Raw genomic sequence first — 25,119 nt, forward strand, 5'->3', positions numbered from 1 at the left:
GCTCTATTAGATGGCTACAGAACTGAGATTTCCTCTCTCTCCCTACATGTGCTTGTTGGAAGTTACTTTATGCAATGCTTGCAAGGAATGAATGCTCTTCTCCAGTAAATTAGGAATATTGAGAGAGGTTGTCCAGTCCCACAGAAGAATAAAATTTCTGCAGCCATTTACTTGAGCTCTAAGAGATCTCCCTTTCAAATTTTGTGAAAAGCAGGGATTTGGTAATCTCTCCAAGACTGGCAGCATGACTTTGAGGAGCATGTGTAACAACACCCCTTTCAGAATCCATGAATTTCAGCAAGAGGCCACCCTGGACACACTGAGAAACCATGACTTCATAAAAGCAGAAGTTTCAATTGAGACAGAATTTCACACCTTCCTTTCAAATCTGTGCATGCAAAAACCCATGGGAATTCAGTCACTGAGAGAGGAATGGCGAGGCAGAGCTGATGGGGAGCTCCGAGAGCCTCTGATTTTTGGGTAGATTCACTATAAAAATAACTGCACCCACACACAGAAATTCGAATGGCCAGGAAAGAAGCCTTGCGCTGTGTGAACAGCCAAGGAGGGATGTGCATAAACAACCTGGCATGCCTTAAAGATTAATTATGATTTCACACACAGCAATCAAGACCGTGAAACAAAGCGTGCAGTTTTGCACAGGAATTGTACATTTGAAAAAATAAATAATTCATAAAGCCTGGATGGGCTGTAATTTGTAGGAGGGCACCATGGCTAACAAGTTCTGACCAACAGTGCGGAATTTTTGCAGCAGTGCACACCTGGGAGTCCCTCAAATTAGTAGCTCACACCAAGTCATTTATGGTAGGCAATAAATTTAGTGAACAACATCTGTTCCAAACTCACCTAGAAGACAAATACAAATTCTTACACATGCAGAGATCTCTATCAGACCCTGCTTTTACTTTGTTAGCTTTTTCAAGATCTCACATGCAGAACAATCCACATAAAAGAACCTTAGGAAAAGGCATGGTATTCTGAAAATAAGCTTTCAGGAGGCTCTTTCATTAAATAACAAGCATCTTGGGAAGTCTTTTTTTTTAATATTTTGGTTTTTTCCAAAGGAAAAAAAAAAAAAGATTTTCAGGAGATCGCAAAGAATGTAATTGATTTTTTTTTTTATTCTTTGTTTTTAATTAGAAATTCCTTTCCTTCCTACAAGTTTGATTATTCAGTGTTAGGATTCAGGTTGCTCAGGGTTAAGAGCAATGAAAAATGCTCTGTAACTCCTGAGATGACAAATAATCTACATAATGATGTGGCTCATACATCCTTGTCAACAGGGTATAAAACACTGGGATGAAAACCTACCCTAAAATATTAATATAGAAGAAATATTAAAATAGAAGAAATATTTATCTGTTGAACTGGTTTGTTAGACCCTGAAGGTAGGCTCCTGTTTATTTCACACCCATTCCTGCTGCAGGTAAACACACACAGACCAAAGACTACTAAAAAAGAGACAAAACCAGGACTTTAAAGGGAAGGATTTTGGCTATCAAATATGCCTATCAATAGCTCATGGCAAACAAGCCAAAAGGAGCCCTTTTTCAAAGAGATGCTTTGTTATTCTGGCTCCAAGTGAAGGAAAGTGAAAACAAGTAGCTCAAAAGGAGAAAAAGCCAAGGGTTGTCAGCTCAGAGTGCCAACTCAAACAAGTCCTGGGAGAGATTTATCAGCAAAGCCTCTCTTGGAGGGAAGTGATGAGGGATGCACTGGAATGGAGATGGAAAGCATGGGTGTATCCAGCCTGGAGTGTTTCTTAATCCATTTAATACATCTAGATGTTCTAAATGACCCGCAAGGAGCACGCATCCATCTCAGTAACAGCTCCTATATGTGAGAAATGGAAATCCCTCTGGCTACAGGGTGATTTCAGCCTGCTGCTGCACATAACCACAGAGCCAGGGACCAAGGAGTCATTAATTCATAATTACAGCTGTCCCAATCCACCATGGCTGGTTCCAAACCCATGCCAGTTTTCCAGTGGGTCACACAGAAAAGCTGCCTCCCTGTTAGCGCAGCACCAGATCATGCCTGCACACATCCAGAAATGTGTAACGTGCAGCAATATTTCTTTTCTTGAGAAGACTTTTAATATTCTGCAAAGAGCTTTTCCAAGACCATCTTTGAGGGGGCAGGCAGTAAAAAAGCATTTTCTCTCTCAAAACCCATCAGATAAGCATCTGAGGAAGAATTAATGGGGAGTTAAATAGAAAACATATTATGATGTTTTCCAAACTTTCGAAACACGAAATATTTCATTCAGAAGACTTATGGTTTTGTGAAGTTCCTTTCAAAATGGGGCTCTTGACATCTAATCTGGTGCCCTGCAGATATTGGAATTTCACACTTCTGCAATTCGTGAACTTATTCCTTCTGAGCCCCTGCTCAGTTTCCTGTGAGCAGCAGTACAGCTCAGCCTTTTGTAGAAGGACTAGAGGTCTGATAAGGCCAGGAGACCTATCAGAGGCTCTAGGATGAGGAAAGACTTAAACCACCTTTGTGTCGTGTCTGGACTCCCCTGAACCTCAGCTCTGCCAGGAGCCTGATCCACAGCCTGCGTGGATTTGAGCAGCTTTATGACCATGGCTTGCTGAAATTCCTGCAGCAAGGAAAAAACCATCAAAACCTCAACCAATTCCACAGGAATGCATCAGTTTCATTGAATATATTCTGTCTTAAAAGCTTGGTGAGGAAATAAAAAAGGGATTTGAAAAGCTGTGCCCAGTACAAAAAAAAAATCTAAACCTTTCTATTAAGTAGGATGTTCTTTCCCCTTAAAATACTGCATTCAAATTGGAACAAGACCATTCAATTTTACAAAAGTAAATCAATCTGATAATATCTTTTGCGCTGTTTTGCTTCACAGAAGAGTTTTGATTTTGTTGTTTTTTTCAATGTATATTGTTCTTTTAATTTAATTTTTTAAAATAAATAAATAAAGTATTTTAAAATACAGATATTTCCTGGTGAACCAAAATCCCAATGCAATTCCTCTACCTTGTGCCATCTTGTAGTATCATTATCCCACCTAAGCATGGTCAAAGTGCAGCAGTGCTCCAGGCATACCCCTTCTCTTCAGGAAAAAGTAGGAATACTGCCAAGGAGCTGGTCTAACGCAATAAAGAAACATGGCTATTATTATACAAACCTAAGCCAAAAAATTTTTTTAAAAATTTAAAAATCCAGAAATAATTAAATTTTTTATGCTTTTAATCCTTCTAACTCATGTTAACATGACTGGTATACATGATGAGGTCTGGTAAAATCCAGGTCTTGATTACTGTTCTCTCTAAGTAAACAAAAGGTTTTATTTAGTTCACTTTAAAATGTTTCCCAGCTGGACATATATATTTCTAAAATTTTGTTTCCTTTGGCTCCCTTTAAAAATCCTCAAGGACACAAGGCAGGTTTCAATAATTTTGAGGTTTGGATTGTTTTGGGGTTTTTTTAACCTTCTAAATTTTATCAAAATTTACATTTTGCTATCGCTCTGAGAGTCAAGAGAGATTGTTACATTGCACACATATGTATAAATTTACCTTGCATAAAAGTCTCAGTGATTCAGGTAAACTGCTGGGAGAAAGTATTTGTAAGGAGTGACTTTTGCACAGCTGGCTGGGTAGGAGTTGAAAGCAATTCAAGGTGGGTGGTCAATCTTGCCTACTGAAATTCACTTATCCAGTCCTTCTGCTTTACCATATTTGGGGCTTTTCATGCAAAATCCATGAGTATCACTTTCTGGCATTTCTTTTTACAGACAGGACCCCAGGCTGGAGCTGGAGGCCACGGCCAGAGGCACCTGTGGGGGGTGGGTGTCACTTAGGGGGACATCTGCTCTGCACAGGGCTCTGGGTTTGCCCTGCCAAACTCCAGAGCAGCAGGCAGGATGATGCAGAAACCGTGTCAGAAAAAAAGGAACTGTTTTATTATAAAAGCGTATTACGGGGCCCTCCGGCAATTCCTGGTGTTTCCTTTGTTCTTCTCCCCCACGCCCGACAATAAATGTGCTAAAAAGAAGCAGACTGAGGGAAATGTCAAGTTGTTAAAAATGGCAGCTGTGCCGTGAGCCCCAGCACGAGCAGGGTACAGCTCCCCGGGCAATGCCTGGATGTTTGTCATGCACCATTCTGAGGGCAGTCACATTCCCACTTCCTTTCTGCTCCAATGTGTCACCAACAAAACACGACTGCAGCCCGTGGAGCCTCCTCCCGGGCACGAGCATCCTTCCAAGGGCAACATTTCCCTCACTGCCTACAGAGAAGACAATTCTGCAGCTCTGCAGGGCTAAACAACCCAAACCCAAACAGCTGCCGTGCGATAAATCATTTTTCTCCAGATGGAACCCAAAACAAAGCAAGGAGTCAGGCTGTATCTGACTGAGCTGGTGTGCCCCAGTGTGTGCAGAGGGAAGTCCAACTCTGCAGGAAAAGCTGGTTGGGAAAGAGCATCTGCTCACCAGAATGACTTCATCCATTATTTCATGCATGATATTCCATGACTGAGGTGGAAACACTGAGGTACCAATGAATTTTGGCCTTTCCTGTGCCACTCCACCACCATCCCTTCGTTACATTTACATCCTGCTAATTGTTTCAAATGTTTCTGCCACGACACAGCTGGCACAAGAAAGAATCAGTTCTGGCCCTACCAATATGGAGAGAGAGTGTCCCCTCCAGCAAGAATCAAAAATTCACTTACCACAACATAAATTTGGGCAGAAGTCAGAATATTACACTTAGAATCTCAAGGCATACGCCCACCCTTTGACTGCACCTGTGGCTGCTCAGGGCTGAAAGAAATATTCTTTCTCCTCTTCCTTTTTCCAGTAATAGTGGAAAAAGGAATCACTTGGCATTAGGGGAAAAAAAAAAACCTTACAGAACATTCCTTAATGCGGCAGTTTGGGGGAAAAATAGATTGACATCATATTATTTTAGGAGTAATAAAGGTTGGTTTATGTACAAGGCATGTACTAAATTTTTCTTTCATGATTTGTCTCACGAGAGGAATTTTATGTGGCAGAAATAAAGCCAGAGAATATTTTACAGTTCAAGCTCTAAAACAGACAGTGGTGTTTGTATATGTGAGTGTGAGTGTATGTGTGGGAGGGGAGAAAGAGAGGAAGAGAGTAAAACAGCAAGAAAAAAAGGAAAAGGAAAAGGAAAAGGAAAAGGAAAAGGAAAAGGAAAAGGAAAAGGAAAAGGAAAAGGAAAAGGAAAAGGAAAAGGAAAAGGAAAAGGAAAAGGAAAAGGAAAAGGAAAAGGATACAGAATGTCTTTTTTTCCGAGAACTGAAGCTATGATGACAATTACTCCACCTGCTCTACCCCAAAATGCTCTTTTTACAGCTATCTGGTGAAATTGATTCCACTTATCATTATGATTTTCTGGCATTTTATCCCCTACTATTTCTCAAGCATTTTTTCATGTACCTCATAAACTTTTCATATAATGCCTGCACAAGCCCACTGGTCATGCAGCAAGGAACCAAAATCACATTCTTCAGCTGCAGCCCCTGCTCTTTTGGGGCATTATTTTGAGAAATTAGTCATGTCGCAACACCAGTCTTTTCCCCAAGGCAAATATATTTTTTGAGTTTCATTTTTCTTCATTGAAATATGACTAAAATTTTGGGACAAATCAGTCTTGGCACGTGCAAAAGTAATTGAATTGCTATAGAAGTGGCAGTGATAGCTCAAGGTACTGCTGTATCTTCAAAACTTCTTAAATGCGTGTGTTAAAAGTGAGTGTTAGAATTCATATTTAGAGTGAATACATACATAGATATTGATATATGTGGCAAAAAGATTTTTGCATCTAGATCTTAACCCTGTACTTTGCAACTATTACTCAGGAGAGTGGATTCTGGAAAAATTTAATTGATTATTCTCAGTATCATCCCTTGCTTCTGAAGAAAAAAATAAAAAAGGTGAAAATGTTATAAATTTTTCTCCATGCGTTAATAAAATTGTTTTGGTTATAAAACACCTGAAGCAGCCCAGGGATAAACCAGAGGTTCTCAGTTAAATCAGCAGAAATCTGTAAGCTCCCCTCTGCTGCAGCTGGAGTGACACAAATGTGTCTCCACCAGACACAATTTCAAACAGTGCCTACAGAACATGGGTGTTTGTTTAACCATAGAATCACATAATTTTTTCTTGCAGTAACTTTTTTCATCTCAGTTTTCTTTTCTGCTTTGTTTTGGTTTTTTGGGGGTTTTTTTTCCCTGGCAAAATGGGAACATTTGTTCTGGAAAAATATTAATTTGTTTTTAGAAATACTTGGGGTTTTTTTGGAAAAGGCACTTGTGTTGGACAGCACTTGAGAACAAAGGTTTTAAACCAACTACAGCTAAAAATAGATGCCTTGCTGTGGTAATATGACTGCACCACTGAAAATCAGCAGAGGGAGACATATTTTTGACTATAAGGTACTGCCACAAACCCCATCATGTGCCAACATAGTAATAGTGCTGCAGAATTAGTTCACACCTGGCAGGCTCTGTATGTGGTCAGAATAAACTGAAGAAAAAAAAAAAAAAGAAAAGAAAAAAAATTGTATATAGGCCAGGAAGTCAAACAATTCAATTAAAGTGTGAACAAATACTCTTCTGGAGAACATTTTGGGTTAATACTTGGTGCTGTCAGCTGGAACAAGTGCCCACAGCATTTCCCAAGGACTCATGAATTTTACTTCTAATGTTCACTATTTAACTAGACATGTGACTGGAAACTCACTTCAAGCCAGAGTGGTGAATATATAAGTAAGCCCAGAATCATGTTACTCACCACTTTCAAGGAAAAAAAACAAAAAAAGCAATGGTTTAGGAAAAAATCCCACAATGAAATACAATCAAAAATCTCAGTGCTACTCAGTGTACTTATAGGCACATTTTTTGCTGCTATTCTGGCAAAAAGCAACAAAAAAATTACATCAAATATGTGGAAATTCCTTTTCTAATGCCAAAAAACCTCCCACTGAAAATATGGGATTCCTGCTTGATGAGGTGCTACATGTAAAATCCAAGAGTATGGTTTAAAGTTAAAAACTAATATTTCTTGTGCACTCTTTGAGCTAATGAACGGTGTCAAAAAGCTAATGAAGTATAGCAGAGGTAATACCCAGGCAGGCAGGGACTACTGCAAGACATTCCTGACCAGGAATGAAATTCCAACTGTTTTTCTCCTCCTCAGGAAGCTGAAAGTTTTCATACTGGATCCTCTTCTTTTAAGAAAAGCAGTAATACAAGACAAACGTAACACTTTTCTTGTCAGAAAAGTCCTAATGAGCAGCTTGGGAAAAAAAATTACTCTATAAAGAAAGATTAATAACTTCAGCAGCATGTTCCCAAAGACAACACAAAATATTAACCAGCCAGTCTGCACACATCCTCACTTACAGCAGGAAAATATTCTGAAAGACACCAGTGGGCATTTTGTATATTACTGATCAAATTTATCACTTAATCACTTCAAAAAAACAAGGAAGATTTTAAAAGGCTGTCTGGATTAGCAAGGAATAATCCACTAATTAAACTGAAAATGTGGGGAAAAAAAAAACCCCACTGTAAATTCCATATTAAGAAAGTTACAATCTGGACACATTCAGAAAAATTTGGTACAGAAAAACACTTTCTTCATTAAAAAAAAAAAAAAAAAGCCATATTGCATCACCATGTAAAAGACAGCTCATCTTTTCTGCAGTAGGACTTTCTCCACATGTAAACAAAACCTCTAAAAGGAATTCCTGTTCTTCATAACAGAAGTATGAAAAACTACATTGTACCTATGAATAAAATTCCTTCATTTCTCCCATGAATAAACAAAGACCTATAAGAAAGCTGGAGATGTGTAATCCCTATGTCTCGATTGGAGGCGTCTCCTTGGATACAATGCAAAAACAGCTGGGAATGTGTAGGCATCCTCTGAACAGCATTTAATGTGAGGGCACTGTTCCTTGTATCTATGGAAGTCCAGAAAGGAATGTGGAAAGCGAAATTATTGTTCTATAATAAGTCTTTCTACAGGAAGAGCCAGAAACAGAGGCCTAAAGACCACTTGTTAATTCAGTTTTAGCTTCTTGTGAAAATTTCTAAGTATCAAGTTTCAGCTCTGTTGGATATGGGGCTGGTGGGGTTGGTTTGCTTTTGTTTTTCCTTTGTTTTGAGAAAAGGAGAAGTGCACAAAAAAGCTTGAATTTGTTACAATTACTTGGTTATTATTTTTGCTTTCCTACAAGGCATCACTACTGTTCCGTTTTAAATACAAATTATATGGGATAGTGTACAACCTATTTTAAAAAGCCTTCCATATCACCAGCTTAAAAAAAAAAAAAAAGACTATTCTAATATAGAAAAACCCCAACTGGTTTAGTTAAACAACAGATCTACCAGTTTGGATTGAACTCAAACGTGTTCTGAAGAAAAATAATCACCTAATTGTACAGTGACCCAGAATCTGCAAAGTGTTATGAAGACATTGTGATACCTACTGTCCCCACATCCCCAGCACAGTTCTGCTCTCAATCACCTCATTGGAATTACTGTGGTGTAATTACACTGGGGAAGATGAAATCAGGATCTGGCCACGTTGCTCAGCCTTTAACACTTCAGTTACTCCAGGCACAGGAAGAACGTGGCACCACCTCTACAGCAGGTTTTATGAGAAATAGAGAGAGTTTGGTCATCCAGGATGTGAAAATTACTCTAGTCAGACCTGCTTCTGAGACAAGCCCAGCCCTCCATTAAGGAAAAACAAAAAAAAAAAGAAGATTATGCATTTTATACGGTGGGAAATTGTTCCTGCCCATGTGAGGCCACTTTTGCTGCTGCTTCAAGAACCCACCAGAAATTAATTCAGGTCAGCTTAGCTGCAAGACAGAAGCTTCCCTTACAGTAAACCTTGATTTGAAATAGGTCCTGTAAAGAAACCGTGGCTTTCAGTAGAATATGCCCCTCATTTGGGGAAAAAAGAAATGGTGGTTTCAGCACACAAAAGACAAAGAGAGACTTCTGCTGAAGGGGAGGAGACTAACACAATAATTAGCAAAAAAAAAGGCATACCAAAAATTCCACCTAGCCATGTGTGTATACCACAAAAATGATATATATAATATATAATATATAATATATAATATATAATATATAATATATAATATATAATATATAATATATAAATATATCCATTAATTATATATAAATTAATTTTTTGTGCTCGCTGGCAAATAATCTCTCTGGTTATTTGATATATTAATATATAATATATAAACCAATTAATATAATTATATAAGATAATAGATAATATAAATACATATTAATATATAAATATTAATATATTAAAATATATCGTATTGTATATTAGAAATATTAATGTATATTAATATATTAATATATTAATCTATAATGTACAAAATAATTAATATATAATATAAAATAATTAATATATATAACATATAAAATAACCAGAGACATTGCTTGCCAGCGAGCACAAATAAAACACCTTAAAGGAGAACAGTGTGGGTAGAGATGAAGAGATTTGCAAACCTGGATGCTGCAAACTTCCAGGGTGTCCCTTGCAATGCCTGGAAGAGGCACTGGCCACCCCAGCAGCCCCAGGGCCTGGGGCAGGGCCAGCACCTTCCCTCCCAGCACATTCCCACTCTCCCATCAGGAACCACCAAAAACAGGGGCTGAGCAAAGGGTTGTGGTCATTCTCTGAGACTGAGCAGAGAAATAAAAGTATCAAGGGATAAGTGTCAGGAAGAAAAAGGACCTATTCAGGCTAAAGACAATGCTGGCAAGCATAAACACGGGTATAAACTGGCCAAGGAGCACTTCAGGCAAGATATTAGAATCAGGCTTAAACAGAGCCATGAGGATCTTTGACAGCCCTCCAGAAGGAGCTGTGAAGACAAGAAGATTAAATGAATTTTAAGGCAAGGCCTAAGATGGACCTGAAAAGACTCTATTCTGCCTCCTTTGTTCAGGTTTATGACTATGACTCATTACCATCCTGCATTTCATTCAAATTTTGCTTGCCCTCTCACACTGCTAAGACAGAAATATGCATGTCAGAGAATTACATGTTGAAACACAAAGGTTTGTAACCTCTTTCCATAAAAATCCACATCCACAAAGCACAGGCTCCTGCAATTTCACTCTTCAAAGCTGGAGGGGACAAGAAACCAGACAGAGCTGGTGTGAGTCCCAGGGTCCAACAAACACTTTGAAACACATTCACTGAATAAAAGACTTTCAAATGTCTCCAAAAAACGCAGGTGTGCAAATTACTCCTGATTCAGACAGGAGTTATGTTTCCAGCATCCCCTCAACCACTGTTAAACAACACCCCCACAAGCATTTTTCAGCTCATAAAAGCTTTATGAGCTGAAAAGTTCCTTCAGGTTTGGTTGGTTGGGGTTTTTTTTAAACTTTTCCCAGCTGCTAATCCATGACCTTCCAGCACCAGCAGCAGCACTAGCAAATATCAGAGCTGTGAGGATACAACAGGGCACGAGGTAGCAAATCCTGAATCCTCACAGAAGGACAAAATCCTGTGTCCCAGCTGATGCCATGGGAAGCTCACACTGCAGGGGTGTTTGGCTTCCTCACTCTCATAATTCCAAGGGAAAAGCTCCTGGTTCCACTCCAGTGGATGGAGGTCCCAGGCCCCTTCCATTCTGAAACACGTGTGTGGCCCTTTCTGTAGAATAAAAAGGGATGTTTCCTCGTGTGCAAGGATGTTTTCCTCATTAATTGAAACACCTCCCTGAGATCTGCCCATGGGCTGTCAGAAAAAACAAGTCTTGCTACCCAGATTAATTTGTGCACCTGCCCCATGTTTGCCCACATGGGAGTGTGTGGATTGTTTGTACATTTTCTCAATGAAAACTGCTGTATTCCTACACAAACAAACAGCTCTATCTGTTCAGCTCTATGTTCTTTTTTATCAGTCCTAGAACATGTCCTCCAGAATTCAAACTGAGTTTGACCTTCCACCAGGCCTTCAAATTATTTCTGTTTCCATGCCTTGTTTTGTTTGTTTTTTTTTTTATCTAAAAGTAAACTTCCTTTATGAGAGTTTTCATTGACTGCAAGCATGCATTTTAAAAGCTAAGAGTAAAGTTATTTATCTCTACAATAAGAAAAGTCCTCTAGAAGAACCTTCTTCCGGTCTAATTAATAAATGTAAAGTCTTAGAAATTATAATATTTAATATCACCTTCCAGTTACTGTACTACTTTATACTAAGGGGGATGTGTGTGTGAGACAGAAGAATATCCTCGCCCCTTTATTTAACTGAATTTAACTCCACACCTTTCGAGTGCAGCTTCAGCCTGCAGTGATAGTGAAGAATAATATCCCCCTGAAATTCCATACATCCATAACACATTCCGTGTATCAACGGCACATTCCAGCCCAAAGAGTTCAGAGCTCTTCAGAGAAGTTGGTGCCAGCCTGGTGAGGGTTTGAGGAGGAGGAGGAGGAGGAAGGCACAAGGAGTCCTTCCTGCCTCTCGTCCCATTGTGTTTGGCCACAGGTGAGCTCACCTGAGCCAGGGCTGCTCCCACCACTGCAGGCTCTCTGTCCTGCTTGATGGAAACTGCTAAAAAATACCTCAGAATCTCAAGAATTCACACGTTTAGCCCAGCCTTTCTCTTCCACGTGGAATGTGAAACACTGCTCCTGCCTGACAAAGCCTAATGGCACCTCCATGGAGCACTTAAATATTATTGTGTCCACGCTGTGGATGGCAAATGGAGCTGCAGGGAGCAATATTCAGCTGTGTAATAGCAAGGTTTTTATTGTAATTGAGTGATAGGAAACAAAACATGGTGCTGAATTTCTGCTGAGCCCTGCCTCACTGTTAAACTGTTGCTTCTGGCAAAAGCTGAATAACAAGGAGGTGAAGAATGAGGGGGAAAGAATAATCTCATAAATAGTTCCAGCACTTCTGCAAACAAAAAAAGGAAAATATATTCGTTTATAGACAATGCCATCTATATATAATCTCTCATTATAATTCCTATTTGAAACAGTTATTACTTCAAGGGCTTTGGTAAGCAAGCTGTCCTTTCTTAGGAGGCACTTTTGGACTCTTGAAAATCAGTGAAGGCCTTTGTTTATAAACCTCACAGATTAACTTTATCTAAAAATGCTATACTGTATTACCTTGAAAACATGCCAAAGGAGGAAAAACCCTTTGTTTTATCGGAGACGTAATGATGTAAACTGTATTTACAGTTTCCAAAGAGCTAAGAATAAAAAGCCAGAAATAAAGTTTATGTAGTTCTTTATGACAGTGGATCAATTCTCAAATAAAGAGTGATAGAATAAGAAGTTAAACTACATCCCACTGAAAGGCATATGTTGGTAAAATTTGCCAAATTCATTCCTCTTCATTACTCCCTATACGGATTTCCTTCAGCACAAAGAAAAGTTTATGGACTAAGAACAATGAGGGGAAACTGGGTCTGACAGGATTTTTCAGATGTTGTCTTTCATTTCTGTAGCAATAAAGTAAATCAATCCAAACCCTCAGAGAGAATAAATCTTTGGCAGTTGTAACTGAGTTTGGGGTCAGTAGGTAGAGGGTGCCTTTAGTCTGTGGATAGCCAAGTGGGGGAATTCCCACTGCCAGGGCCTGAAAACAGAAAATGAAGAAAATTCCTCTCTGAAATTGCACTAGACACATGATGGGTCTCTCTGTGTTTAAAGAGAGCACAGATAGTGACATATGACAAATTTAATAATATTTCAAGACTATGAACTTTTTTCCTCTCCTCACAGACGAAATAATTCTTAAAGGCAGATTTTTAAGGATTTATAACTTTATATCTGCTTACACACACCCTGACACATGCACATCTGTACCTGGGAAATGCATGCACAGCTTTGAAAGTTTGTGAAGATGAAGAAGACAAGCCCTGAAGAAAGTTTGTCCTAAAGACCTGATCACCCAAGGCAGAGTAAGAAAGAGAGCAGCTATGAAAAGCATCTGCACTCTGTCATTCAGATAATCCACTTTGAACCAAATCTAATTTAATGAAACACAGTACCCACACTATTCTGGGAAAAAAAAAAGGTGTAAAATGAGGCTCTTCTCAATGTAGATGCAGAGAAATCCTGCATCCACACCCTTCCAAACCATCCTACTTCTTCCCATCACCTGGAACACGCAGCACAACCCACTCCCCTGTAGGAAATAAACTGCAGCATAACTCAAACCCCGAATAGGAAAAGAAAGGTCACTATTGCCTAGTCCAGCTACTGATCATTAAGTCAAATTAAATTAATTTCCATAGGCACAAAAGGACTTAATATGTGGGTTAAGTCTTGTCTTCAGAAATTACCCTTCTGCTCTGACTTACTGCATTGTATCATTGAACAGAGACTCCCAAGGCACTGGTAACATCTAAAGACAAAATAATGATAATATACCGCAGAAACAAAAGTTTCAGAACTATCATTTTCTGAAATAGAAGGCTAAGCTACAATTGCTATAACTTGTGCAGATTTGCACCCTGTAAACATAAAGTAGGATAATAAGCACAATGTGTAAAAAGATACCAAGCCAAGGTATTACATGTCCAAACAGGATATGGCACATCTCAAGGGAAAAACCACTACTGGTTTTTGATTTTTTTAATGGAACCCTACCAAGAACAAACCTGAAAAAACCATCCAAAAGACTCCCATAAATTATGAATTCTGCTGGATGAGTTCTTCAGAGGCACGGAGCTTTTGGCCAAGAACCAAAGAGAAAACAGTTTCTGACACAAACATTCAAAAGACATGCATGTAGTTAAGGTATATAAGACCAAAAAAAATCCATTTTTTTACTGCGTTCCTTCAAAAAAAATAAAATCATTATTATACAACCATAAGACAATTAAACACCATAAAACATTGAACCTAACAGAAATTCTGTGCTTTGTACTGCTTGTCAGTTCCTTTGCTTTTTGTTTTAAAATAAAATGATTTACCGTGACATCTTAAATAATAGTCAGTTGACAGGATTCTTTGATGTAAAACTGCACACCCTTCCACATTTGCATTATGGAGACATATTCATCATTAACCCCATCAGTTCATTCCTACTTTAGAAGTTTCTGTTCTGGATACCCATGGAATTGAAGCTACATACACATGTACAGAACCATCAGCTAAAAAATGTGGCAGAATTAAATATTGCATCAATGTGCACCACATATTCCCTAAGATGGATTTTTTAAAAATTCTATGATATACTATTAAAAAAAAAATTAAAAAAAAAACATTCCTCCAAATCACAGGAGTCAGTAGAGTGCTTTAACCATTTTTTAGCTGACTACACTGTACATGGCATTGTTAATTGCTACAGACCAATGGAATGTTAAAATAATCTAGTGCTTTGTTTAGGACTAGTAATGCATGGAATGGAAGCTGTGAAATTAAAATGCTTGTTTCACAGACAGCTGGAGTTAAATTGGTGACTTGACAACATTAAAAAAAGAAAACTGGACTGTAGCCATCATGACTTTTAAAAAGAAATAAAACAGTTTCATATTCATTCTTACGCAGAAATAATTCTTACCACACAGCAAATTTAAAATACATTTCTGAGGGGCTTTTAACGGACAGAAAAATAGACCTACCAATATTCAGCAAGTGGCTGTCTAGACAAAAGTGGTACTTTGCATCCTTCAGTGATCCAAGAAACATCTCCAGCACATCCTAAAGCACACCTGTTTGACATGACAAACTGTCCACTCTGATGGACTGCGGGTCTAAAGGGCAAAATCTTACCTGTGTCATTGCCTGTGATTTGAATAACATACAATCTTATGTCATTATCAGGGTGTGGAGTGGAAGGAGACACCTCCTGAGGTTGCAAGGCCTCTGTGGCCTCCTTCCCTTGGGGTGGAGCAGTGGGTCGTGCCACCGCCGTGGCAGTGGATGCGGTGAAATATTCCTTATCGATCTCCGGCTCCAGCATCTTTCCTGGCAGATCATCCTCAGCAGTGGCTTTGCTGGGAGACACGGATTCGTCAATTATGATGATGTCATGGCTCGTCACCTCCTCCTCTTCCTCGGGAATGAGGCGTGGAGACTTTGGAGTGACAAAAGGCTTGGTGGCAGACGTAGGCTGAGCTTTGTCTGCAGCACCGAGGGAAGGTGTTGCCATGCTGCTGGGAGTTGTTGCCTTATCTGTTGCAGTAGCTGCAAATACAGCTGGCCTGGTTTCCTCAGGTTCTGTAGTCATTCCTGAGCCTTCTGTAGCCTGGCTTGGAGAAGCTCCCAGAGTCAGGTCAGTAATGCTTTCCACAGTGGGACGCCCTGCTGGCGTCATATGGGAGGGGGGCACGGAATCCCAGCTCACTGCATCATCTTCCTCCCTAGTGGGGGTTCCTGGGCTCTCCTGTGTCTCTGCTTCGGCTCCAGCAGTTATGGGCACCACCTCAGTGACCTCCTCATCCTGGTCAGGAGCAGTTCCAGCTGTTGGAGACGGCGTGAGGTGCAACCAGGCGCTGGTTTCCTCAGGTGTCAGAACTCCTCCGTGGTCTGTGGATGTCACTGCAGGCACAGGTGCCTCTGTGGTTGGGTACATCTCCTCATAAGCTGAGCCTGTCTCATCCAGCGTCTCCTGAACTGCTGTTTGAGCCCATTCAGATCCTGGTGACATCTCTGGTTCGTGTGTGTGGGCAGATGTCACAGACAGTGTGGCAGTTCTTGGCTCCAAACCTTGGTCCAGTGTGGAGAGCTCTGGGAACACCTTGCTATGTTTTGCGGTTGTTTCTGTTGCTTCTGTATGAAAGACATCATCAAAAGGAGTCTGATCAGTAATTGGCATATCTCTAGTGACCTCACTCTCTACAGTAACTGGAACTAGGGAAGCATCATACTCTTTCTGTGGAGCTGCAGTATCTACCTTGGTCACACCTGTAAATTTAATAGTTCCCTCTGTCCCTGATGTCTCATCTGCTTCACGCTCAGTTACCCCCACAGCTGTGGGCACAGCACTTGGCAATACAGTTACGCTTGGGGAGCTAAAAAACCCTATGGTTGCACTACTTCCTTCCACTGGTATTTTGGATGCTGTGGTCATTTCCAAATCCAAGGAGCTGCTGGTGTGGGATACACTTGCAGTGTCTCTGCTCTGACCAAAATCAGATGATACCACTTCTTCATCCCCTGTGGTCTCTGCTGGCTCCCTGCTTGTCTCAGTAGCTGCTGAAATTGGAGCTCCTGGATGCACTGTGGATTCCACAATGTGCCCTGGAGATGATGTGGGCTCCATTCCAGAGAAGCCATCCTCTGTAGCAAACTCAATCACTCTTCCAGTGTGAGATGACTCTTCTGTCATATATCCCTCCTCTTTATCTGTTGGCAGCCACGTGCCAGAACCTGGAGGGGCCTGTGTGATCCTCTCCCTTGCAGAACACCCCTCAGATTCTCCTGCAGTACATGGAAGAATGGCAGCTGTGGGATGAGGGGACTCCTCATCTACTGTCCTCATTTCTGGCTGTTCTGTTTCCTCCTGCTCCTCCAAGACAGCTGATGCTTCTGTCTGCTGAGATGAGGGGATAAGAGACATGGTGCCTTCTCCAAAAACTGGCAGGGCATCAGTGCTTCCTGAGATGGCCTCAGATTCTGTTTGATCAGCAGCGGACACAGAAAAGGATACAGGTGTTCCAGATGCCACGGTGGGCTGCACATCCCTCAGGTCCTCTCTGCTCCCTTGAGCTGAGCCCTCGCTGTCAAATGCTGTTGCAGAGCTAAATTTAACCCAGGGCGTTGACTCTTTTGCTGCAGAAAACTGTCCAGTGGTTACTGCTTGCTCATCTAGGAGTGTCTCTGATGCAGCAGGCACTTCTGCTCTTGGGTGATGACCAGCAGCCACCCCAGAATCTGTGCCAGACATGCTCTCACTGCCCTCCCTCTCCGCAGACTCAGCAGTGAGCAGAGCTTTAGGGATCACAACAGTCGTGAGTTTCTCGTCAGATTTCGCCTCCAGTGATTTTGTCGTGGGTGCATTTTTGAGGTGGGCACTGTGAGACACTTGCTCTTTTGTCAGTGAATCTGCAGTCCCTGTCCTGGCAGCCTCTCTCCGAGCAGTCTGTAAGAAGCTATCTGTAGCTGTCCTCAGAGGGCCCACTTCTATTTGCTCAGTCTGATTATCAGCATCGTGCCTCTGCGCATCTCCCGTCTCAGCATCTTCCCAAAAACCAGTGGAACTCTTAGCTACAGCTGTGCTATCCTGAAAAATTACAGAGGTCAAGAAAGCGTCCTCAATGCTTTCAGACCTACCTTGTTCCTCTGCTTCAGAGTAAGTGTGATCCAGCTCCACGTCTGGGGCCGTGGTGTCTGTTGGCCTGGGTGAGACATCGTACTCAGTCCTGCCCAGCGTGTCACCGGTGAACATTTCGCCGTCGGTGACAGTCTCAGGTAGGAGGGTGGTGAGAGGAATGTTCTCCATGAGCACCTCCATCTCCCTTTTCTCCTCAGCCACCTCAGTGGTGATTTCTGTGTCCTCCTCAGACTCTGGGGTTGTTTCCTCCAAAGAAACCGTTTGGGTGGCAGGCACTTCAGTGAGCAGGGTCTCAGAGATGGGAGGCTCGAGGGGAGCTCCAGCAGGTGACGATCTCACGCTGTCAGTTCTCAGGGATGTCACAGGCTCAATGGTTGTGGGCTCTGTTGTGACTTTTTTAGCTTTAAAAAAAAAAAAAAAAGACAAAACAAAAAAAAAAGGTACAGTCAGTACACAAGATACTTTAGTTTGTTAGTTTGAATGTCCCCAACAAAAAATAAATGCCATGCTGAAAAATAAGTGTTTCAAAGGCTTTAGGTAGTTTTTTGGAGCATTGAATGACATGCAATAAAACACTGTAAAGCTGCAGAATGCCTAACTTAAAAGTCAGATTAAGTGAAAAAATTAGCAATATTCTTCATATTTGAGGTTTATATAATTACCCCTAGAAGTCCTTGTGTTACATGAGTGACCATCAGCCTGCCAGGCACTGATCTGGGGACATAAAGGTTTATTTCAAGATGTCACAAATGAGGAGAGCTGTGGGTTTTCTTCAAAGCTTGATGCAGCATCCAGCTCAGATGTATAAAACAATGTTTTAGCTTATTTTCAGCCCATAATTACAAGTTGCAAAAAGGAATCCTCACTGCAGTGAGAGTGCTCAAGCAGCAGGATCCAGCATGCCACTAGAAAATTCTCCTGCCTTTAAATTATGCTGGGAGAAATTTACTGTGGGGGAAGGCGAGAATGTTGAACCGTAAGATCACAAACTTAATGCTACTAAAATGATGTTGATCTTTTGAAAACACTTCAAAGATGCACATCTGAAACTCCTCCACAGACAGAAATGCCTCCATGGGAGTGCTGAGCATGCAAAGGCAAAGTGCTGAACCCTCTGGATGATGGAAAAGGTGAGGGAGTTGCTCTCCTAGATGAACAGAAGGCACAAGGAAAGGTCATTCCAGTGAACCAAATTGTGGTGTTTTAAACAGCCTGGTAGCCTTGCTGCTTTTCTACTCCTTTTAGCCCACATTTCCATGCCATCTGAGGAGGAAATGTGTGCTAACACTGCAAGGTGTGTCAGCAGATTTCAAATTCTTGGAAAAAGTGAGTGCTCAGAAAATAGATTTTCCTCAGGAAAAGCCCAGGTTGGAACCATCTTCCCTTCTGCCAGTTTTCCCAGGTCAGTAATCTTCAGAAGGGCAATAGGAGCAGATGGGTGGAAGATGTGAATGTCTTAAACTAATGCTGTTTACTGCTAAGTGACTGAGAGTCAAAAGCCTTATAAGATGCAAATAAAGAGAAAAATACAGCTTTTAAATCACACTAAGCATATGAAGAATGCATTACACAGGCTGTGCTTATGAGAACTCACTGTTTATCAGACAGACATGACTACACCTAGAACTTCTTGCAAAATAAAATCTTGCTTAGCATGCAATAGATCAAATAAGTCTCTTCCCCTTGCAGACAGAAATCAAAACAGTTACATTATTTTACAATATATTCTCGAGCATAAGCAACATCCATGCAAAAAACCAGGTTTTTTCAAATGCCCATGGCTAATTAGGTGCCCCTTTGATAGCTGGAGATATGAATTCTTCATGTGCCACTCAGGGTGACACAAATATTTGTTCAGTTTCACACACACAGCTTTGAAAATGCCACCTTTGCAAAAGGCCAGGACTGGTCAGAGGGTGACTGCTCAAAATTTCTAGAAGAACGTGTAGAATTACAGAGTAGGGAAATGAGGTTAAAGGGTTGATATTTCAGCTTTCCTGAATGAGAAGTGAAAGCGAAAAGGAAATTGTGAGGGCAAGAAAATATGACGTCGCCATGTTTAGAAGTGGTGGTGTTCTTTGCCAGCAGAAAAAAAAAGCAGCAGATTCCTTTCCCTACCACAAATTTAAATTTTTTGTGGTTTTACAAAGAAGATTTAGCTACATATTCTATATATATAAATGTTTTTTACTTATTTATTTTAAGTTAAAATGTTTTTTCCTCCCCTCTTTGCTTGCATGGGTCTGGTTTAAACGTCACAATTTTTGCTTCACAGCTTGGGAAATGAAGGATGCACACAAGTGGCATGTGCTGCTGAGTGGTAGCCGTTAAATCTCTACCAAAGTATTCATCATTTTCCTCAACAGCAATTTTTACTTTTTTTTTTTTTTTTAATGGCAAAATGGAAAGGAGGCAGCAAAGTCTCAATCTCTCCCTTCTAATCACAGGATCAGTTTCCTTAATGTGGATGGAATTGGTTTTGCAGCCAACACAAACACTCACTCAGGCTTCAGCTGCCACACTTGGAGTGACCATCAGGATCACCCTCTGCACAAATATTAAAATGTTAATACCCTCTAACAGAACTAGACAAAAATGAGGGCAGTGTAGATAATTTTTTTTAAAATCTCTGGAAAAAAAAAGGTAAGTTTATTTCATCGCTGCTGGGAAATTGTGTACACTTACTCACAACCACTTACGCAGCTTCCAGATTTCCAAGAAATGCTTGGAAGTCCCAAGAGTTCAGATATTTATGCCTGGGATGCAGATATTTATTATTCGTGACTTATTATCTGCTAATGACTTGACAGAATAGGTACACATTTATTATGCCAACCTGAAAAAACACCAAGCATATTTGGTTTGCTTATATTAATAACTGAACCAATAAATATTACCTTTATAGAGTGTTATAAGTAGAGCCCATATTTTTTAAGAGTTTATCAATAAACAGCCAGATTTTCTCCCATGGAAATTGTGTGCAATTCAGCTCTGGATAAAATCAACTAGAGTGACCCTAAAGTCACTTTGTCTAAACAATTACACGCAAGTTTTTTCACTCACATCATTCAGGAGTGCAAACTTATTTGAGTGGCTAAAAAAAAAAATACCCTGACAGTGCTTCTTCAATGGGAAATATATCCATGTTATTTTTTTTTTCTGTGTGAAAAGAAAAAAAAAGGAATAAACAAAGGGAAGGTCGCTTTTTTAGTAGACAACTCCAGTTTGAGCTGTCCTCCACTCCACCCAGATGTTTTGCATTACTGTACTCCTTGCATCATGCGTGCAATATGCTATCTCCTTTGTCCTCCTTCTGGTTCAAGACATGAGGCAGATTTTCCTAATAAAGTGCATGAACATATTAGCAGCAAGAAAGCAAATTATCTCACCAACAGCTGCTCATATCAAAGACTGTCTATTTTTTTGTTTGTTTGTTTGTTTTAATCTATTCCTATTACATTGAACAACATGCATGGCTGATTTTGTGATTTTGGAAGGGCTGTATGACTTTGCAGAGATGTTATATGTTTTCACTCCCTATTTATTTATTTTATGCTTTTACTGTACAGCATTTTCTTCTTCTTCTTTTCCACCATGACTTAAACAAGGATTCAAAATTATGGAGCAATATTGAAACTTACTATTTCTTCAAGGAAATCAAACTGCACAACTTCAGACATGGTTTAACTTTGCAATTACCAGATAAGAATTTTAGTAAATTCTGTACTGTTTAATTTGGTATTAGTATTAGTGGACTTTATGTAGGAGAAATGCTTATTTTAAAAATTATATATATTATAATTTGTGCCCATGGTTTTTCAACATTACCAGATCTACCCATGTACCTAACTTGAACTACTTGAACAATTTTTCTGCACTCAGAAATATTGTATATCTGTTTACAATATTATTATCTGTTTATTTAGGTAAGTACCTAAGAACCTGGAAGGACATAGACCCTATAGACATTGACCCAATTGTTTTGAGTCGTTGCTAACAGCCAAAACAACAAAAATTTGTTTAAAGTTGGAACAAAAGCTGGAAATAGTGAATTCTTTCTGTGAATTACAGCCAAAATAAATTATTAAAAAACATAAATAATGTTGAGACACTCAAAATTAATGGTTGAAATCTTTGAGCCCGATTTAAGCACAATGCCAATGCAGAGAACTGCCTTGCTTCATTTTTGCACATTTTTTTAATGTTAATTTGTTACGTTACTTCTTGGTGTTTCTTCCTTCCCTGCTACCAACCCTGGCAGAGAGGACAGCCTTGAATGTTCCCCTGAGTCCAAAAGTTTTGCCAGCTGGAGTTTAAATTACTGGCAGAGCCTTCCAAGCTGAACAAGTCTAAGATTAAGAACAGATCAAAAAAAAAAAAAAAAAAGAAAAAAAAGAAAAAGAAAAAAAAAAAAGAAAGAAAGGACAAAAAGTGGTGCTCTGAGTTACAGAATGAGCAAGAAGCCTCTGATCATGGCACTGATCCAGCACCTGCTCATTCACACTTTTCCAGAAGCAGTGGTGCACAGGGCATGTGGGATTTTGTTCATAAATAATGAGACTTTTGGTAGCAGAATTCAAAATCTGACAGTGCAGCTGTAAGAATTTCTCTGTAACTCCAGGTGCATACTCCCACTCACCTACACTCTGTTCTGACGTCAAAATCAAAAGCCAAATATAATGAGAAAAATATGAAAATTTAAGTGCAGGATCTGTTCCTGCTTACAAAGCATGTGCCATATCAGAGAAAACCAACAGGATTCTTAAAAAATACCAGAAATTTGAAAACTATCAGGCTGTGTTATTTGCAAGAAAGACTTATAATGAAAAGTTTTGCATCCTCTTCACACCACTGCCCAAGGTCTTTTCTTCCAGCTAACAAAACAGCAGAGGCAGCAGCTCTTTTAGCTCTGTGAACACAAACATTCTTAAGTAAAACCACTTGCTATTTCATAACTTCTCAAGTCAGATGGTTGAAGGGGGAAAGATATGTTATCTCCTGGTTTCCCCATATGCAAGTGTAGTTCTGTGAACGAATTATAACCTGCCAATTTATCCACAAAAGAACAATAGCAAAAAGCATTTCTCTTTCCACATTATTTATTATGAAACTGCCAAAGAGGACAACAACAACAAAAAAAAAAAACCAGCAAGCCTCTTTAGTCAGCTCTTCCTAATTAAATCTGTAACCCAGCACCAAATAAAAGCAATAATCTTTGCTTTGTGACCACGAAAAAACAATTGAAGAAGAAAAAGGGCCAAGATTGTCACTTGGGTAAGAACTGAGAGCAGAATTCTTGGTGCTCTGCTCTCCCCACCTGGTGTGGAAGGGGGGAAATCACCCCTGTGTGCCATGGGTGATGCCCAGACCCCACAGCAATGGAACAAAGGTGACAAAGAGCAAAATCAATTCATTTGTTCTGCACTTGAACGCTCATAGGGGTGGACCTTCCACTTCTTCACATTGTGGTTCCTCATCCTCTCCTTGTTAGCTGACCTACCCAGTGACCTGAGGCAATGAAAGGAAACTGCCTCCAGCTGTGTCTTCTTCTTTTTCCTCTCTCTCTCTGGCCACAATGTTTGCACTCAGAGGCTGTTCTTAGAGCGCCCAGTTTTGAATCACTCAGGCAAATGCAAGTTCACTTGCTCAGGCCAAAGAAGCATCTCCTCCCCAGCACTTCATGGTGCTCCAAACAGCTGCTCCTCATACATCAGTCAGGCTGATAAATCTCTGCTCCTACCTTAAGCAACATTTAAAAGGTTAAGCTGCACCCAGGAACCAAACCCTTCCCCTCCTTCTCAAGGTGAGACACTGCTGAGATGAACAGCACAGGCTGGTTTGGAGTGGATTGAGGTCTTCTTGCAGCTTTCAGCATGGTCTAACTGAGCTTGCAAAGCCCTGAGGAAGAGTGGGGTGAGGAAGCTGCAGGGGGCTGTCGGTGTGCTGCTCACCATGCAGGGAGAGGCAGGGATTTACTACAGCCACACCTGGGCTGAGAAATTACCAGGGATCTCTGCAGCTGTGGGGGACTTGACATACACCATATCTGAGAGAAGAACATAAATCTACTTTCCTAGGAAGATAATAAAAGGCTGGAGAATGGTTGTTTGGGGTAATCTCTTTGCACTGCTTTATCTTCACAGAGAGGCAGCCTGAGCACAGGCTGTGCTCAGTGCCCTGACCTTGGGATCCTCACCTGCCCAAAGGCATTTCCCCATTCTGATACTGGACTCTGAAATGCTGGAGCACACTGGATTTATTGTGCCCAGCACTGTGCTTCCTCAGATATAAATTCCATTTTGAGGGGGTTTTTTTCCCCCTTCAGATTGTCAGTTCTGCTCCTTGTGCTTCGCCACACCCGATGTCTTCATCATTCCGCGTCGGTTCCCAAACTGATCAGAAATCCACAGATCTCCCGTGACACAGCCCCTGACATCAGGCTGGAACTAATTCCCTCATCCAGGAAATAGCTGGGACACGCAGCTACCGACGGTTGCTGTGGAGAAGGACAGAGCTGCCCGGCTATTCAAGGCTTTCCAAGCTGAGTCACATGCAGCAGAAGGGGAAGACAGCGTTCCTCCTGCCAGCTCCTGAGCTGTGCCCAGCAGCCTTTATCCTTTATCCTGCTGCAGGACAAGAGGAGCACTGTGGATGCTTCCTGAGCCTGCCATGGTGGTGCTGCAGGACCCCTCAAAGCCCTGTGGAGGTGATAATTTCCTATATTTCTCCTACAGAACAGATTTTGAGCTTTAGATGGATGAAGCATCAAAGCAAGAGGGCCTCAGCCCCGACTTGGACCCACTCTTGATGGGGCTGGATGGGAACAATCAAAGAAGCGTGGACTCTCCATTCCTGAGGAACACGCATGGCAACGCCAGCCCAGAACTGGAATTTTCCAATCTCCTGCTAAAACCGAGCCGCGATGCCAAACCCAAGTGGTGTAACAAAAGGGAAGCAAAAAAGGTGCATGAAACAAAGTCAAAATGAGAGAGGAAAATGGGAAAGAGAATGGGCAAATCCAGAGCAAAACGGTCAACACGTGTTTTGAGTCAAAGTGAAAAATGTTTTGCTGAAAGATTCGCCAAAACCAATACAGGTCTATGAAAGAATTCAGCTTTAATAAATCAGTGTTTCTCAGCAAAAAGGGGATTTGTGTTTCAAAAAATCCAACCACCTCTGTGTACAGAGCTCATCAAGTTCAGCTTTGTCGCAGGCATGTGAGTTAAAAACCTGAATGCATTTTGATTAGTGCATTTCTGGAGTGCAGTTTGTTCAATGGGTGCTTTGGGATAAAAAGGTCCATCCAAAGTCAGCTGAAGTCTGTGACAAGATTTCTTGAATTAGCCTGGAGAGACTGGGAGGCTGAAGTACAGGATTAAGTAAATCCCCTATACTCTCTGAAGGAATTAATTATTAAATATGTATCTCTTAAAAAGATACATTTTAAACTATTGAAATTATATTAATCATTTTCTTAATGAGGAAATATTTTCATCTCTTAGAAATTAGCATAAGTGCTCAGCAACAGCTGTTCTTTTTTTTTTTTTAATTTAAACCTGTTAATATAAGTCCTATATGTTAACACTTGAAAAATTTTCCCTCTGATGATGCCCTCCAAGGAACTGCAAGTACTTAATCATGTGTCTAACCTGAAACCCTTTCAGGCCCCATCAGATACATGATTAGGAATCACTCAGAGAGAAAAAAATAAAAAGAAAAGAAAAAAAAAGAAAGAAAAGGTCTGGCAAAAGCCTTGGAGGTATGAAATGAAACACACAGATAATGTTTCAGAAACTTAGACCCAT

General features: G+C 40.5%; 1 protein-coding gene across 6 annotated transcripts in view; it reads right to left on the bottom strand.

Annotated features, from left to right (window-relative positions):
* The window catches only part of VCAN (versican), a 98,039-nt gene that overhangs the window by 35,570 nt on the left and 37,350 nt on the right, over nt 1–25,119 (bottom strand). For 2 of the 6 annotated variants that reach the window (XM_026796571.2, XM_074533496.1), the window contains exons 7-8: nt 17,314–17,715; nt 14,812–15,810 (exon numbers count right to left, since the gene is read on the bottom strand). In XM_026796571.2, the coding sequence (XP_026652372.2) occupies nt 14,812–15,810; nt 17,314–17,715 (1,401 nt within the window). Of the gene's footprint in view, nt 1–14,811; nt 17,716–25,119 lie in introns of all 6 variants that reach the window. The other 4 variants (XM_026796570.2, XM_074533494.1, XM_026796572.2 and 1 more) reach the window with 2 other exon arrangements.

The sequence above is a fragment of the Zonotrichia albicollis genome, chromosome Z (genome assembly GCF_047830755.1).
Source record: "Zonotrichia albicollis isolate bZonAlb1 chromosome Z, bZonAlb1.hap1, whole genome shotgun sequence".
In the NCBI taxonomy this organism is placed as follows: domain Eukaryota; kingdom Metazoa; phylum Chordata; class Aves; order Passeriformes; family Passerellidae; genus Zonotrichia; species Zonotrichia albicollis.